This window comes from Mizuhopecten yessoensis, unplaced genomic scaffold (genome assembly GCF_002113885.1).
Source record: "Mizuhopecten yessoensis strain PY_sf001 unplaced genomic scaffold, ASM211388v2 scaffold7473, whole genome shotgun sequence".
NCBI lineage: Eukaryota > Metazoa > Mollusca > Bivalvia > Pectinida > Pectinidae > Mizuhopecten > Mizuhopecten yessoensis.
In genome coordinates this window covers 2,545,512-2,561,458 of record NW_018407065.1, presented here as the reverse complement: position 1 = coordinate 2,561,458, position 15,947 = coordinate 2,545,512, and the positions used below count along the sequence as shown (strand labels likewise).

General features: G+C 35.5%; 1 protein-coding gene across 4 annotated transcripts in view; it reads left to right on the top strand.

Moving 5' to 3' along the window:
• Positions 1–15,947, top strand: part of LOC110453606 (dynein heavy chain 5, axonemal-like) — a 114,157-nt gene that overhangs the window by 17,906 nt on the left and 80,304 nt on the right. The window contains exon 1 of one of the 4 annotated variants that reach the window (XM_021502615.1): positions 4,135–5,000. The exons of the other annotated variants lie outside the window; for them this stretch is intronic. Within the exon in view, the coding sequence (XP_021358290.1) occupies positions 4,926–5,000 (75 nt within the window). The 5' untranslated portion in view covers positions 4,135–4,925. Of the gene's footprint in view, positions 1–4,134; positions 5,001–15,947 lie in introns of those variants that run through there. 4 annotated transcript variants of the gene reach the window in all.

Below are 15,947 nucleotides of genomic sequence, written 5' to 3'. Positions count from 1 at the left end.
CCCTGAATGTATCACCTTGTACAGGTGTTACCCGTAATGATGGGTTAGGGACACCCTGAATGTATCATCTTGTACAGGTATAACCAGTAATGATGGGTTTGGTACCCTGAATGTATTCCCTTGTACAGGTATTACCAGTAATGATGGGTTAGGGACACCCTGAATGTATCACCTTGTACAGGTATTACCAGTAATGAAGGGTTACGGACACCCTGAATGTATCATCTTGTACAGGTATTACCAGTAATGAAGGTTTAGGGACACCCTGAATGTAACACCTTGTACAGGTGTTACCAGTAATGATGGGTTTGGTACCCTGAATGTATCACCTTGTAAGGGTGTTACCAGTAATGATGGGTTTGGGACACCCTGAATGTATCACCTTGTACAGTCCTTTCAATTGATGTATAGTTTGTGTTGAATTTTATGAGGGTTGTTTTCCCTTAGATTGCTGACAGTGTTGAAGTAAGATTCCTATAGTTTCATGATAAAAGTTTACATTGATCACTGAAATTCAGTTGTGAATTCTGGATGTGCTGGTATCAGTGCTGGGCAGGGATTTCAGTAGACCCTTCAATGTATGTTTTGAACACCCCAACACGACTCCCTAGCATGAGGTTAGACTCTGGGTTCTAAAGGACAGGTCTATTTGACATAAATTTTGACTCTCCAAAATTCAGGGAAAACTCTATTTGACTTCTGAAATTGCTAATTGACAAGGGTCAACTGAAAACCCTAAAGGGGTGGGCTTATTACCAGGCATGGGTCCTATTGCAAATGCAATATGTAATATTGAAAGCCTTTACCCTTGCAATGACCCACTTGACTATTAAAATGGCCAAGGTAATGAATAAAGGTGTATTTTTAACGGTAGTATTCCATTGTCATCTTCTAGTTATTAATGGGTTTACAAATCATTTAATAAAAACTTGTCCGGATATGAATGTGTTTAAACCAAGATTGGCTTCAGTGAAAGGTAGAAATTGGATTCCAGTGTATCTTTCATCTGACTTTTAATCCTGACCTTTATGAAAAGTCATTGGTGATTTAAACTTTTTTTTCAGGCACTGAAAGCTTAGGAATATCAGTCCCGGCTTGTAATGGTCTCGGGTAAAAATTCTGATAATATTTATAATGATTGATTTGGAGAAAATGTCCAGGATTGGGTAGAAATAAAATGATAATAAAAGTTGTTTGGAATAGGTTGTGAAATTGATTTATCTGTTCCAATACAGAGACTTAATGAGTCTCAATAAAAGGACATCCAGTAGTGTACCATCGCCACACAAAGCATTTCTGTTGCCATAGCAACGTATATACAATACGAAACAAAGGATCACGCTGTTTTAATTGGACTTGTATCGATAGGTTTGCATATACAGCTGGTGACGATGATGGACTGGCACAGCCTCAGCTCTATACAATGGTACCTGAACCTCGTCTTCCTCTCGGGGTCAATATTGGCTTTTTAAGTACAGTGTATTATGGTATTGAATTAAGATTCCTTGCTGTACATGAAGGTATAATCGTATTCTAGTTCAGGCAGCAGTGTACAGATTTGTATTTTGGCCATTTGTCTTTCTTTTCAACCTGAAATTTTCAGAGAATTCCTAGGAGAGAGTTTTTGATAAATTGATTGTTTGGTGTCATGACCATTTCTTGTCTACTTTGGCTAATTGTATGTTTTTTCAGTTTTGATATTTCTATTGTGAGATTCTTCAATGAATTAATAGCATGTTTCATTCTTTTCAAATCTCAGTGTAGATAAATCTAAAGTGTAGATATTTTTGTTATTGTTTTACTTTGGGAGAACTGGAAGCAGGTTGCAGTTACCCTAAAGGGCTGAATGATGTACTAGCTGCTATTTTGCAGAGTTTACCTAGGATCTTGTTGAGGAAATTATTAGTCGGCTTTCATTGCTTTCACCATTTTCATATTTTTTTAACATAGTAACATCAAAGTTTACTGTCATGTTAAAGCAAGTCAATTTCAGCGTAGATTAGTGTATGAAAAACTTGAAGTTGACAATTTAGATCTTTAGTTGTGGTTTTGTGATGGCTTTTTGAATCAGGAAATGGTTAATTAAATGCTCTTTTTGGAGATTCTTGTGTTCTTAAAAATATATGAACATGCCAAAATATTGGAGATGTTGCTGAAGAATTTAATAACATAAAGAACGACATAAATATGACTTAATTATGAACATTTTTCCTAAAGAACACTGAAGTGAACTTTTTGTGTACCCATGATCTTATGATCAGGATCTTCTGAGAATCCCTACAGGCAGTAGTATGTGATCAACATACAAACACTTATGAAATTTGAGTAAATATTTCTTTTTGATACAAGTGCAGTTCCTTCCGAAAGCAAGCTATCTAGGAAGGAGCTTTTCATTTGTATGGAAATCAAATAAAAATATATTCGTGTTGATGTAAAAATCCATACTGCGTTCCGTCCTTACAGACTTGTGTAGTACCCTATCTTGGTGCAGGTGTTTTAATTTCCCTGTACCATACATTATGTGATTGTCTCACCATGGTGTCTAGATTCTGTCTGAGCTCAACAAAAGGAGACAAGTCCTGGAGGAAATAAAATATGATTATTGATTTTATGACTGATGAAATATCAGAATTATATAATGGGAAAGATGTTTGTGAGCCACTCGAGCCAAAGAATGTCTGTATACCTGTACCAGAGTACGATAGAGAGGATGGGGGAGGGGGATAAGGAACCTCAAGGTTATATGCCATATTTGGAGGCCACAGATGGGAACATTATAAAATACTGCACAGAGAGTATTTTTAAAACCCCTATAACAAGCCCCAAGAGTATTATCTCTCTGATCCTCTCAGATATGTTAAGGGGATCACCATTACTCAGTGGAACTCTTTGGTCTGGGAAATACAGAGTTATGTGTTCTTGATCAATATGATTTAGCAGTACATTATTGTATTGACCAAGCAATGTGGTACACAGTTAGTCGATTTAGATTTTTTTCTCTGATATAGTTCATTATTTCAATTTTGCAGATGCTTTTTGTATCAATACAGTATGTGAATACTTGTATTAGTATGCACTAATTTCTCACATTTTCCTCAAAAGCAAAGGGGAATCAACTCTTAGCAAGAACAGTACAGTACTCTAGTGAACATTTTGTTTGTCAATTGAAAATTAAGCTTGAAGTTATTAGTATAATAGCTTCCTAAGGCAAAATGAGAGCCTGACTGCTTGTTATTTTGAAAATTAAAATTTCTGCAACGTCAAGGTCAAAGACTCAGGGTCAAGGTCAAGAAATCAAATAAGGTTCAAGATTATTTAGCAGATTTGTTTCCCATCTCTCATTTGACCTTTTTTTGTCATTCAAATACAATATATAGTAATCAGGTGTGTCATATTAAAATCTATAATTCCTAATTATGTTACTATAGAAACAGGAAAATAACTAATCAATGAGTCAAGTCACTTGATTCATTACATTAATGGACGGTAGGACTTACCTGTAGCTGCTGTTTGTAATTAGTGTACCTGGGCCGGGAGTGGCTATACAGGTATTATGCTAAGTTACCTGGTAATGTGTACATTGTCAGACACTAGTTATGAATTCCCCCTGGACAGTCCGTATTAGTTTGATCTATATCATGGTTTGCTGACTGTTGCTACTTTGTCTACTGTGGTCTCTATGACCACCTTGTTACATATCAAAATGGAAAAATAAATTTCTACCTACTGGCTAATTTTTACCTTTAAAGATCTGTCAGCTTACCTGTCAATATCTTACTATTTTTAAAGGGAATAAAACTTATTACAAAAACTTGTTTTGATTTTCTTAATCTACCTGACTATAACTTAGATTATTTTGTATTCTAATGTTGCGTCTGATGTTGTCATGAGGTCAGATGTTTTGATAAGTTTAGTTGATGTAAGTACCCCATTGAGCTGACATGTTGTATATAGATTAGTGAGTAGATTGTGAGTTGTTGGGGAGCTACCATAGAGTAGCCAGCCATTAGTTCACAGCTCCACTGTCCAATAAACTCTCACTACCTCGATGGGATATCAGATCCAATCCGATATGCTTGACTACCTTATGCAATAAGGCATGCTTCTTATGCCTACCTGTATATATCTACCTGTGTTTGGATTAGGCACCGAAAGCTTATCAACTTATATCCGTCATTGTACCGTACAGCGGGACTCAAAAACGTGTCAAAAAGGATGAGCGGGCTGATTGGCAGTGAAGCAGTAACAGATTGTGTAGGGAACAGAAAGCCCTATAAAGTCTACTGTGTGAGGTTTTGATACGTCGCATGTCAAGTTTGTGATTCTACATTAAAAATCGTTTTAGGAGTTCAGTACAAAGGCTAGTCTGCCTTTGGTAGTCGTGGTGATGGACGTTGTTTATTGGACCTGCACACACACAGTTTACATGTCGGAATAAATGTCCTTTCATTTGAGAAAATTTAATTCAAATCTGCATAATACAAAAAATGTACGAACAGGTACAAACTTAATCCTGCTGCGAGAAACATTTCAACGACCTTTTAGTGGAGCGGTTAGAAGATGATCGGGTTGTGGGATGTTTTTATCCAGCAGACAGACATATAATGTTACATGGTAATAGTGTATGACACGGCTCGGACAACCCTTCTTCAGAACTGACCATTACCTGTGATGACAATATCTATCTCATGGTGGACTTCTTGTAGCTTCTGTAAGGAGTAGCAGTATGCTTGCTGATGTACGGCGATATATAGTTGTTACCTGTCAAAAACATAACTGTTGTATTTGTATTATTACATAAATCACGAGGCTGATAACACCTTAACTCCTGTATAAGTGTTTGTATTCCCGAGGCCCTGTGGATACTTTATAGCTGCTGTGATATATACGGGACCGGACTGATTGGGATTTTATAAAGTGTGAAAATGGATGACAAGCCTAAGCGGAAGATGAGTCTGGCCAGACGGCAGAGTGTCATCATATCCGATAAATTTTACAGGGTAGGTAATCATATATAACCATGGCAACGTTGTACACTGAACTACAGCCGTGAAATCAGTTGATTATCGATACAAATATCTATAAAAGAAAATGTTTTATGAATTAGATATTTTTCAACTTTGATGTCCTTTGGGGTGTAGTAACATTATGTGTACTTACATGTAGAAATGTATGACATGACGACAAGGTATTTACAAATGCATTTCTTTTGGTCATTTATTACAAGGCATCACATACATATGTCTCTGTTATATTATATTAATTGCAATGTCTTACAAGCCTTGGGGATATTCATTACAAAGTATTTCAGGACTGGAATATTTATTACAGTGTGTAACAAGTCTTTGTAATATATACTATAATAATGTTACAAGCTCTTGAGGATATTTATTTTGAAGCTCTATGTGTCTCTATGTCTCTGTATATCTTTCACAAGTTAAGGTTATTTATGAAATATCATTTGATATCTTTTGGATGTTTTTACACAGCTCTAGTCACCATGGTGCATTATTGCAGGGAAATACACTCCAAACTGCATAGACTTTGTCACCGTGGTTCATATTAAGATAAACATCTTCTTCTGAATAACCAAAATGCCCAGGATGTTGATATTTGGTCAGTAGCATGCTAAGATGAAGGGCTACCAAATTTGTTCAAATGAATGACCTTGACATTTACTCAAGGTCACATAGATCAAATATGTTTAAAATCTTTAAACGACATCTTCTGAATAACCAAAAGGCCCCGACTGTTGATATTTAGATTTTTGTTTGAATGCCCTTGACCCACTTTCAAGGTCACATTTGGTCAAATATGTTAAACCTTTAAATGACCTAATCTCAATAAACAAAAGGATAGGGTAGTGATATTTTGCAAGTTGCATCCTGAGATGAAGGGCTAAAAAATGTGTTAAGCGTAATGACCTTGTTCAACTTTCAAGGTCAAAGGGGTGAAATGTTTTTAAATCTTTTATCAGGTTCTTTTGAATGACTTATAGTCATAAATACTGATATTTTGCCTGTAGATTTATTTTAGATCACTTTTGAGGCTACAAGTGTGAGATCAATACCAGGTGAGCGATGTAGGCCTATTGGGCCTCTTGTTCTACTTAATGGACCTTATAAAAAGTTATTTCCCGGATGAATATATGTTATTTCATCTATATTCATAAATGATAGATATAGGTTGTAGGCATTCATTTGTAGGGAATTCAAACATTTTGAAACTATCCCCAGTAATACTGCAGAAAAGTACATTTTGAAACTATCCCCAGTAATGCTGTAGAAAAGTTCATTTTAAAACTATCCCCAGTAATGAAATGCTTCAGAAAAAAATAGCAACAAATACCAGGACAGATGGCAGAAGAGATCCAGAATAAATAATCCTCCGTAGGAGAGCCAAGATATTTTTGCGAAAAAGGAAATTATGATAAATATATATCTCTTTTGTATATCATTTATTTTGCTAGTAAATGGACCAGCAACGCAAAGTCAGAAACATACTGAACAAATTAGAACTGTTTTTGTTGAAGATACAACACAGAGCAATGGGGCATTCTACCTTAAAGAAATACCTCACTAAACTGCACAGCTTTTTTCAGTCACCTTGCAATTGGTACATATTGCAAGGAAATACCCTCAGTGACAGACAATTAGAACCTCTACCAAAACACAGTTGTAAATTGAAGCCCTCTTGAAGTCTCTTGAGATACACATAAAAATATAAGTCCCTGATGCAGTCCCTATGGACCTTTTGTTTTGTCATTCTGTCACACTTGTTATATAGATCTATACCCCTGTCTGTTACCTGAATCTGCATGGCCTGTTGAGTTTGTAACAATGATCGATTTAGTCATTAAACATGGACAGGAAGTAAACATTGTACGTGTCTTGGACTTCATATCAATGCACATGTTTATACTATAAATTGAAAGTATAGATTTTTGTATTAAATTTTAAATCATTATAACACAAAATGTGTGTACGGTAAATAATGAATCCTTAAGTACAAAAGGTGTTTTTCAGACTGTTCTATTGGAAGAAAGTCAATACATTTCTCTTAAGCTTTTCTTCATTTTGTTTACCAAAGTCCACCAATGGTATTATACTGGAGGGGACTATAGCTTTGCACTCTGTCCATCTGTCAGTAGGTCAGCCCATCCTTGCATCACTTTCTTCAGGACATATCTAATATACCATGTCATCTTAAATTGCCAAATGTTTGTGTGTCATATACTTCTCTGAAATTGCAGAGAGATTCTTGTTCTGCGATTGGGTTGTGTACCCCTCTATGTAACGAGTTATGGCCCTTTGTTTCATGTTGATACTGAAGTATTGCTTGCAGTCACTTTGCCTTTACACTTGTTTATAAGGAATGGCATGCAAAACATTGTTTCTTTAATATGGCTATATATAATCAGTACATTACATTTCAAATCCCTATCTTGAGGAATACATAAACAGGAGTTTATGCATTGTAATACTAATTGGGGGGGAAAAAATCAATATTGAATGTAAGGGAGAAGATGTTTTTTAAGCCGCTCTTGGCGAGAGCCGAGCGGCTTATTAATTCTGTCCAGAGAACGAAATGACGGACCCACTTCCGTTCGGGGTGCGAGCGCATAATTCAGTATTGCATGCTTCCGCTATATAGGTTCGTTATAGTAAATAGAAAGTAGAATCTCTGACACTCACCTGTGGGTTACATAAAGTCTTCTGATACTCTTCTCCAAATAATAAGCCATACTTTAAATAATTGCTGAAAACAAAATGTTGATCTCCGATGCATTCTACGAGTGTTGTGGTGGTGAAATTCGTGCACTAGGTTTGAGCGTTTTAGCATCTCGGATTGCGGTCTGGGGAGTGTTACGCGTTTAAAACACATATGATTCGAGAAAGCACATGAAAAGAATGTCAAGCATTGACGCTGTCTGTAGAAGGAAGAAGTAAATATGTAAACTTATAAACCGTATGAGTGATGAAGTATAAACTCTATTTTGATGTTTGAAACGGTACCGTATATATGCCATATCGTGCTTAGGTTGATAACGGTAGACTGGCTCCGAGACGAGACGATATGTGAACTGTGTATGCTTATCAAACATTTTTGTAACACAGCATGCTATTTCTGGTGTATTTATTTATGAAAGTGTAACAATTTAAGAACATGACACCCCTGCCGCTGCTGTTTGACAAGAATTCGCGCCGTGTCAAAATAGTATCCAATTGGGTGTAAGGGAAATAACTCTTACGTTGGTAAAGTCGCATTTGGAAATATAATTTCAATATATTCCAAGAACATTTGTGAGATTTTGTATATTCAATGACGGTAAATATAGTCGCTACAAATATTAATAATTTTCACTAGTATGAATAAAAAATAAATAAAAATAAAAGGAGTACAATGTCTCTTTTCTCCATGCATGTTTTCCCACTACTGTTAATTATCCTTCATTTCACAAGCAAAAAATGCACCTATTCTTTATCATCCATTCACCGATTGCCATTCTGCACGTAAACGCTCATGTTACATCATTGAAGGATGCTAATTAATGAAAATTACAACAATGCGTCACACTTAAAGAGGGTAAAAAAAGAGGAGAGGGAGAAATGTTTTTAAGGCATCATTTAAGAGGTGATTGATTTTGAAAATCCTAAACGCTACATCATCAGATGACTTGATTTTCAATTAGCAGAATACAGAACACATATCTGAGTTATTATAGTAGATTTTTATGCTCAACGTGTCACTGAAGCAATTAAATTTAAAGTGGTGAGCGGCTGTAATGTCACACTGACATAATTCTAGTTTTGTTTTAGGCATATGGCTTACAGGTATCTCAGAACCTTTGTTTTTGAGATATTATGAGATGACAAGTAGATCAGGTCTCATTTATTTCTGTATAATGTCACTAGAGTTGATCATTCCTTTGTTAGGTCTAGATCTATGTCAGGCAGTGTGTAATACCTAGTGTTTATATTTATCAAATAAAGTGTCAAGACTGAAGCTGATTAATTTGACACTCTTTATTTATTTTTTATTATATGTGTATATACCTGAAACCTGCTAGTGTAATAGTTCTTTTGGCATTTACCTGAAGTATATATGTATCTGAATGTTGTATTTAGGTTTAAAGTTCTCAGGAACATGTTTGTTGAAGAAAACAGTCTCTATAAAATAAACATTTACAGAAAATCCTGATTTTCACACATAACAACATTTTTAATTCGTAGTGGCACCAACTCTAGATCCGGGTTGAATTTAATTTATATTCAAATATAAATCCATGCTACCTCAACGAAATGGCACCAGATTTAAAGATTTATGTGATGCATTTAAATATATCCATTCATGATCTCAGAGAATACTGTTCTCCTTATCTGACTCTCTGCCAAAAGTGAAGAAAACTTCTTGCTTGATTAAAATTCAACAAACACGTCAGACAGAAATAAGCAACCTTTATGTGTTGGTGTTAGATTTGGGTCAGAAAGCTATATATTTTATACAACATATACTGCCGTAATCTGTAATGTAACTATGTGGAGCAGAAGCAGTTTGTATACAGCAGATTTTATGTAGGAATTGACTTTTTTCAACACCTAGAACATTTAATGCTGATACAAATTAAATTTGGTCACATATACTGTGTATAAGTTCATGAAGCCTCCTGCTTTCATGGAATATGAATGTATCCAATTTGCATTTAATACCAGCATGAACATTAAAAAGTGCAGTTTAATACATATAATTAACATTTTAAATTTACAGATATTCTTAAAGTTTAGTCTTTAACTGCAGTGCATTTAATATTCTTAGAAAAACCTACTGGGTAATGCCATCTAAATGTTTGCATGTTTATACCGCTCATAGAAACCTCAAAGTGACACCGATCCCGATGTGTTCATAACCCTATGAATTCAATTTCTTCTGGTCGTGTTTGTATACCTTGTAGAGACTTGCAGGAAAATGTAAATGAAACAGTTTATGTTTTTTACCTGGCTTTCTACCCCAATATCCAAACAGATATGTGACTACCCATATAATACAGTCACACCCAATATCCTAACCGATACGTGACTACCCATATAACACACACTCACAAGCTATAACACCTATAATGCATGAATGTTCGAGCTTTAAATTCACCAACCTTTACAATGTTTCCCCTTTTAAAAGGAAGTTAATACATTCATGTCTGTGAATAACAAAGACGAAGAACATTTAGCCTGGCTGTTAATGTAATTAATTAATACAGCACCTTTCAATATAAACACGGATATATTGATGTAGGATTAAATGGAACTCTTGTAAAAATTCATTATTTGTCATATTGTTATGAATGTATTCCGCTCGGGGAAATTTCATTGTCTAATTGACTGAACCCTGAACAGTATAAAAGTGCCACCTTTTAGACCAAAGGAATGAGGAAAATATTTGTTGGCTTAAGAATCAAGGTTAAGAGTATTATGAATTGTATGAACCCTGGCTCTGTTCACATAAAACTTTTTGTGCTCATGCAGACTCAACTTCTGTACACAAACTCACATTTGCAGGGGTTTGAAAAAAAAAAATCCCAAAAAAAAACAAAAAGTAAAAAGAAATAAAAGTGTGAATAGTGATAGTTAGGAAGTTCTGCTATGTATTTTTTCATGAAGTTTAAAAAAAAATCACTTGAAATAGGATTTTAGGTTGAGTGCAAAATCTTGATTTAAGCAATGCAAATGGTTTGATTAATATTAGTCCTGGTGACTGCTAGACCAAGTTTCATTTAGTATTAACCCTTTCACCCCTTAGTAACTTAGTAGACTCTACCATACTTTGATCTGGACAAGTCCATTATGGTCTGTAGTGGTGAAAGTATTAACAGAAAAAATTTGAAAGAGTTATTGGACTCAAATTGTCTTTATAGCTTCTAAAAACACAAAAAATGTGATTTTGTACACACTTTTGAATAAATGTCAATGTTTCCTGTAGTTAATAGCTCTTGATACTAGATACAGGTCTAACTCCTCTTTTACATTGGGACAACGTTATGTTGGTTTGCTATAAACAAGTTTTTAATTTTTTATGTTACTACATACTGTAACTGCAATACTGAAATAAAACTAAGAGCAGTTGGAGGGATTACATTGTACATGACCTATGACCTTAAAAACGTATGTATTTTACCTCAGGTTGATGCTTCATTGAAGCTCACATTTAGTTTCATGCTTATTCAAATTATTTTCACTATAAGTTAAGGATAGGATTTATTAAACACTGTACATTATAAAGATTATTTCATATAAATATTGAACATTATTTGTCAAACTGAAAACTATGTTGCAAAAAATCTAGACATTCCTTCTTTGAATGAATGTCATTAGCGTGTGTTTTAGTCAGGGAGGTTTTTATGTAAGTTTTTTAAAATAAATAACCTTTGGAGGACTGCATAAAGTAGCTAGAGTTGTGTCCCTTCTTCTATGAATGATGCTAACAAATGGAACATTCATGAATATTGATTATATCTGTACAGTTAACATTACATTGTTTTATGTCACTTTTTATTTTATATCACATTCTCTTGAAACAGTATTTATTCTGTTACACAATTAAATACAACAAACAAATATATAACTGACGGTTGTATATCAGTGAGGAAAACAAACAGTCCAGTGAACAATTTCTTTATAATTATTTAAAAATCTTCTCTGACAATTACCAGGTCATTCATCAATTGGATGTAAAACAAAACTCTTATGGCATTTTGAAAACTGAAAATGCCAGAAAAAAAACAATTATCACATTTTGATTATTTTTTTCTGACAAATTAGGCAAGTAGCTAGTAAAAAACTGGATGGTGCAATTGCATTGAAGTGTCATATTCATGTTACAACTCTGATTAAATACAATTGTATCTCGGAAATTTGTGGTGGTGAATATTAATTTACACATATAATAGTTGTGCTGATAATAAAACATGACCGGAGGAATGTCTGAGTCCAATTCAAAGTTATACAGATATGTTGTCAACATTAAATGGGAGATAACTCAGACCAACTTGAGTCACATATTCAGCTACATGTAGGGGTGAAAATGTGTAATGAAAGTGAGAGAGTTATCTCCCTTAATGTGTATGTACCTGTCACCAGTATTTGTTTATACGTTGCCAAGGGAGACAGAGAGGAAAGGTAAATAAAGCCATTGTCACCTGGAGTGGAATGTTGTTACCGGGTTATGATCCATACCTACTCTGACTCAGCACACTTATGTACGTGTATATTATTTACTGGTATCAATTTAACCTGGTCTTTGTTGTATATATCGTCCAAGAAATATTCAAATTCATATTGAGTTATTGTTAAGGTGACAAAATAAAACAATGGATTATTTTTCTTGATTATTGAAATAAATAATTGAAGTCAATTTAATGTAAGATTTTATGACATGTTGTATGAGAAAGATCTCTGGAACTGCATGGGAGACAAGACTGGAAAATAAGATTTCCTCGCAACGGGACGTGGAAAAAAAAAGTCTGAAACAATAAAGCTCTTAATCTGTAATATTGTTTTATTTAAGTATAAATGAATGTTAGTTTTCTTCTTACCTGTGAAGTATTTTAACCTTCTTTAAATTCTAAATCATTGTCAATTTATGAATCGGAGACTATAGCTAATAATCAAGTTAATGTATAGGTACCGTAGCGTAAACTGAAAAAAAAAAATATCAGGAAATTGTAGAAAAAATTGATATTGTTTTCCTAGGCATTGGTGCCACTAGTTGTTATTGATGTTTTTTTACGGAGTCTATCATGGTTAGATCACTATTAGGTCTCTCGGTGTTGGAGCCCAGGTAAAATCAATGATTTATTAGTTAATGGTATCCATTATTTTTTTAACTTCAATTAGTGGTGAATAAATCGGTGGTGCCAGACATGTTATTGTAAATCGATTCCCGATGTATCCTGTAATTGACCTGCGTCGGAGCATCAGCGACGGAACTCGGCGATCACACACTTTAAAACAGGAATCTAGTTCATTTCAGCTTCCCGCAGTTAACTGCAACAATTTCTCACAAGTGTCTGTAAATCGGAGTGAGGAACGCTCAGCCAGGCATAATTCTTGTAATGGAGATCTTTGTCAGGGATAAATCCCATTGGAAAAGATTTATGTTTTATGTCAGGGATATCTCCCTTCCTGAGAAATCCCATTGGAAAGGTCAAGAAGTGTATACAGTGTTACAATCGCGTGCCATGTTACATACTAAATACTTGGAAGTTATTTGTACACACATATGTATAAGTATCTTAAGTGATTAATGGGAAATTAAATTTTCAAGATTTCAGCATCTAACCTATTTTAACTATTAGTAAACACAACAGATTTTATCCATTAATTTAAAAATATCGATATTTGAAAAAAGCTCCCCCCCCCCCTTCCAACTAACATTGAATACAGTGTTGTAATTTATATCAAGAGTAATTATGTAGTGTCTGGCTGGTCTCAATTGAATCATGCTTGGTTAAATTTAGGACAAATACTGCAATTTATATAAATATTTTTTAAATCGTATTTCCTTTAATTAGCACCCAACCCTCTATAAGTGCCCCTCCCTTTTTTTGAGAGGAATCAAAATTACGAAACACCCTCGAGCTCTCCCTCCCTGACAAGGCCCTATGAGTGGTAAAACAGTGATTTTCTGAGGATGATATGGCTGAACTTTCTGTGAAGCAATGAAACATCTGATTTCCAAACCTCCAGTCATACTGGAATATTTATAATAACAATGATCGATGTTGTACAATCCTTTTTCTATAACTCACATTTTATTATCAAAATAAGCATCCTCCTTTCAGCCATTTTTAGCTCACCTGGTCCGAAGGACCATGGTGAGCTTATGCCATACCGCAGCGTCTGTCGTCCGTCCATCAACTTTTTCTTTAAAACGCTACTTGTCCTGAACGGCCAAGCAGATTTTGACTTAATTTGGTCTGGAGCATCCTTAGGCCAAGGGGACTCAATTTTGTATAAATGGGGTGTGTGGCCCCCCCTTGGGGTAGAGGGGTTGGGCCGAATAGGGGAAATAGAGGTTAAATCTTTAAAATCCTTCTTCTACCGTAGGGATTAAGGGATTTTATCCTAATTTAGTCTGAGGCATCCTTGGCCCAAGGGGACTCAATTTTTTATAAATGGTGGGTCTGGTCCCCCAGGGGACTGAGGGGCGGGGCCCAATAGGGGGAATATAGCAAATTCTTTAAAATCCTTCTTCTTTTGTAGGAATGAAAGGATTTGTTCCATATTTGGTCAGGACCATCCTTGGGGGAAGGGGAACCAATTTTGTATAAACCGTGGATCTGGCCCACCAGGGGGCTGAGGGGCGGGGCTCAATAGGGGAAACATAACAAATTATTCTTTAAAATCTTTCTTCTTCTGTAGGAATGAAAGGATTTGTTCCATATTTGGTGTGGAGCATCCTTTAGTGAAGGGGAACCAATTTTGTATAAACCGTGGGTCTGGCCCTCCTGGGGGCTGAGGGGCGGGGCCCAATAGGGGAAATATAGCAAATTCTTTAATATCCTTCTTCTTCTGTAGGAATGAAGGATTTGTTCCATATTTTGTCTGAAGCATCCTTGGGTGAAGGGGAACCAATTTTGTATAAACCATGGGTCTGGTCTCCCAGGGGCCTAAGAGGTGGGGCCCAATAGGGGAAACATAGCAAATTATTCTTTAAAATCCTTCTTCTTCTGTAGGAATGAAAGGATTTGGTCCATATTTGGTGTGGAGCATCCTTGGGTAAAGAGGAACCAATTTTGGATAAACAGTGTGTGTGACCCCCTGGGACCTGAGGGGCGGGGCCCAATAGGGGAAATAGAAGTAAAACCTTTATAATCCTTCTACCATATGGATTAAGGGATTTTATCCTAATTTAGTCTTGAGCATCCTTTGGCAAAAGGGACTCAGTTACGTATAAACAGCGAGTGTGGTCCTCCTGGGGGCAGAAGGGAGGGGCCCAATAGGGGAAACATAGCAAATTCTTCAAATACCTTCTTCTGTACGAATGACAGGATTTTGTCCATTTTGGTATGAAGCATCCTTGGGTGAAAGGGAACCAATTTTGTATAAATGGTCTGTCTAACCCCCCTGGAGGCAGAGAGGTGGGGCCCAATAAGGGAAATAGAGGTAAAACCTTTAAAATCCTTCTTCTACCATAGGGATTAAGGGATTTTATCCTTATTTAGTCTGGCGCATCCTTGGGCCAAGGGAACTCAATTTTTTATAAGCATTAAAATCATTCTTCGACCATCGAGATTAAGGGATTTTATCCTTATTTAGTCTGGAGCATCCTTGGGCCAAGGGGTCTCATTTTTTTTTATAATTGGTGGGTATGACACCCCTAGGGGCATAGGGGTGGGGCTCTGTTTGAAGTTTGTTGTCGCTATATCTCAAGTACTTGATGGATCTTTCTGAAATTTTATATGTACTTACAGCAACTACCATGGAGTGCTATATCTTAACTTCATACCAATTATTTTAAACATATTCAGGTGAGCGATACAGGCTCTCGTGGCCTCTTGTTAAGCACTCTGAATGCTTATCACTGCAATTGTGGTAATTAAAAAATGAAAATTGCATATCATAGGATTCAAAATAATCTATCCCTCCTCCCACCTTCCCGTAATATAAATAAAAATATTTATATTTCTGTACATCTCTTTCAAAAAGTTAAAAATTATCACTTCATGCAACACTAAGCCGATTAAAATGGCATTTATGACTAAATCTAGACCATATCTGACTTTAATGAATAAATCTAAACCACATCAGACTTTTATGACTAAATCTAGACCACATCTGACTTTTATGACTAAATCTAGACCACATCTGACTTTTATGACTAAATCTAGACCATATCTGACTTTTATGACTAAATCTAGACCACATCTGACTTTTATGACTAAATCTAGACCA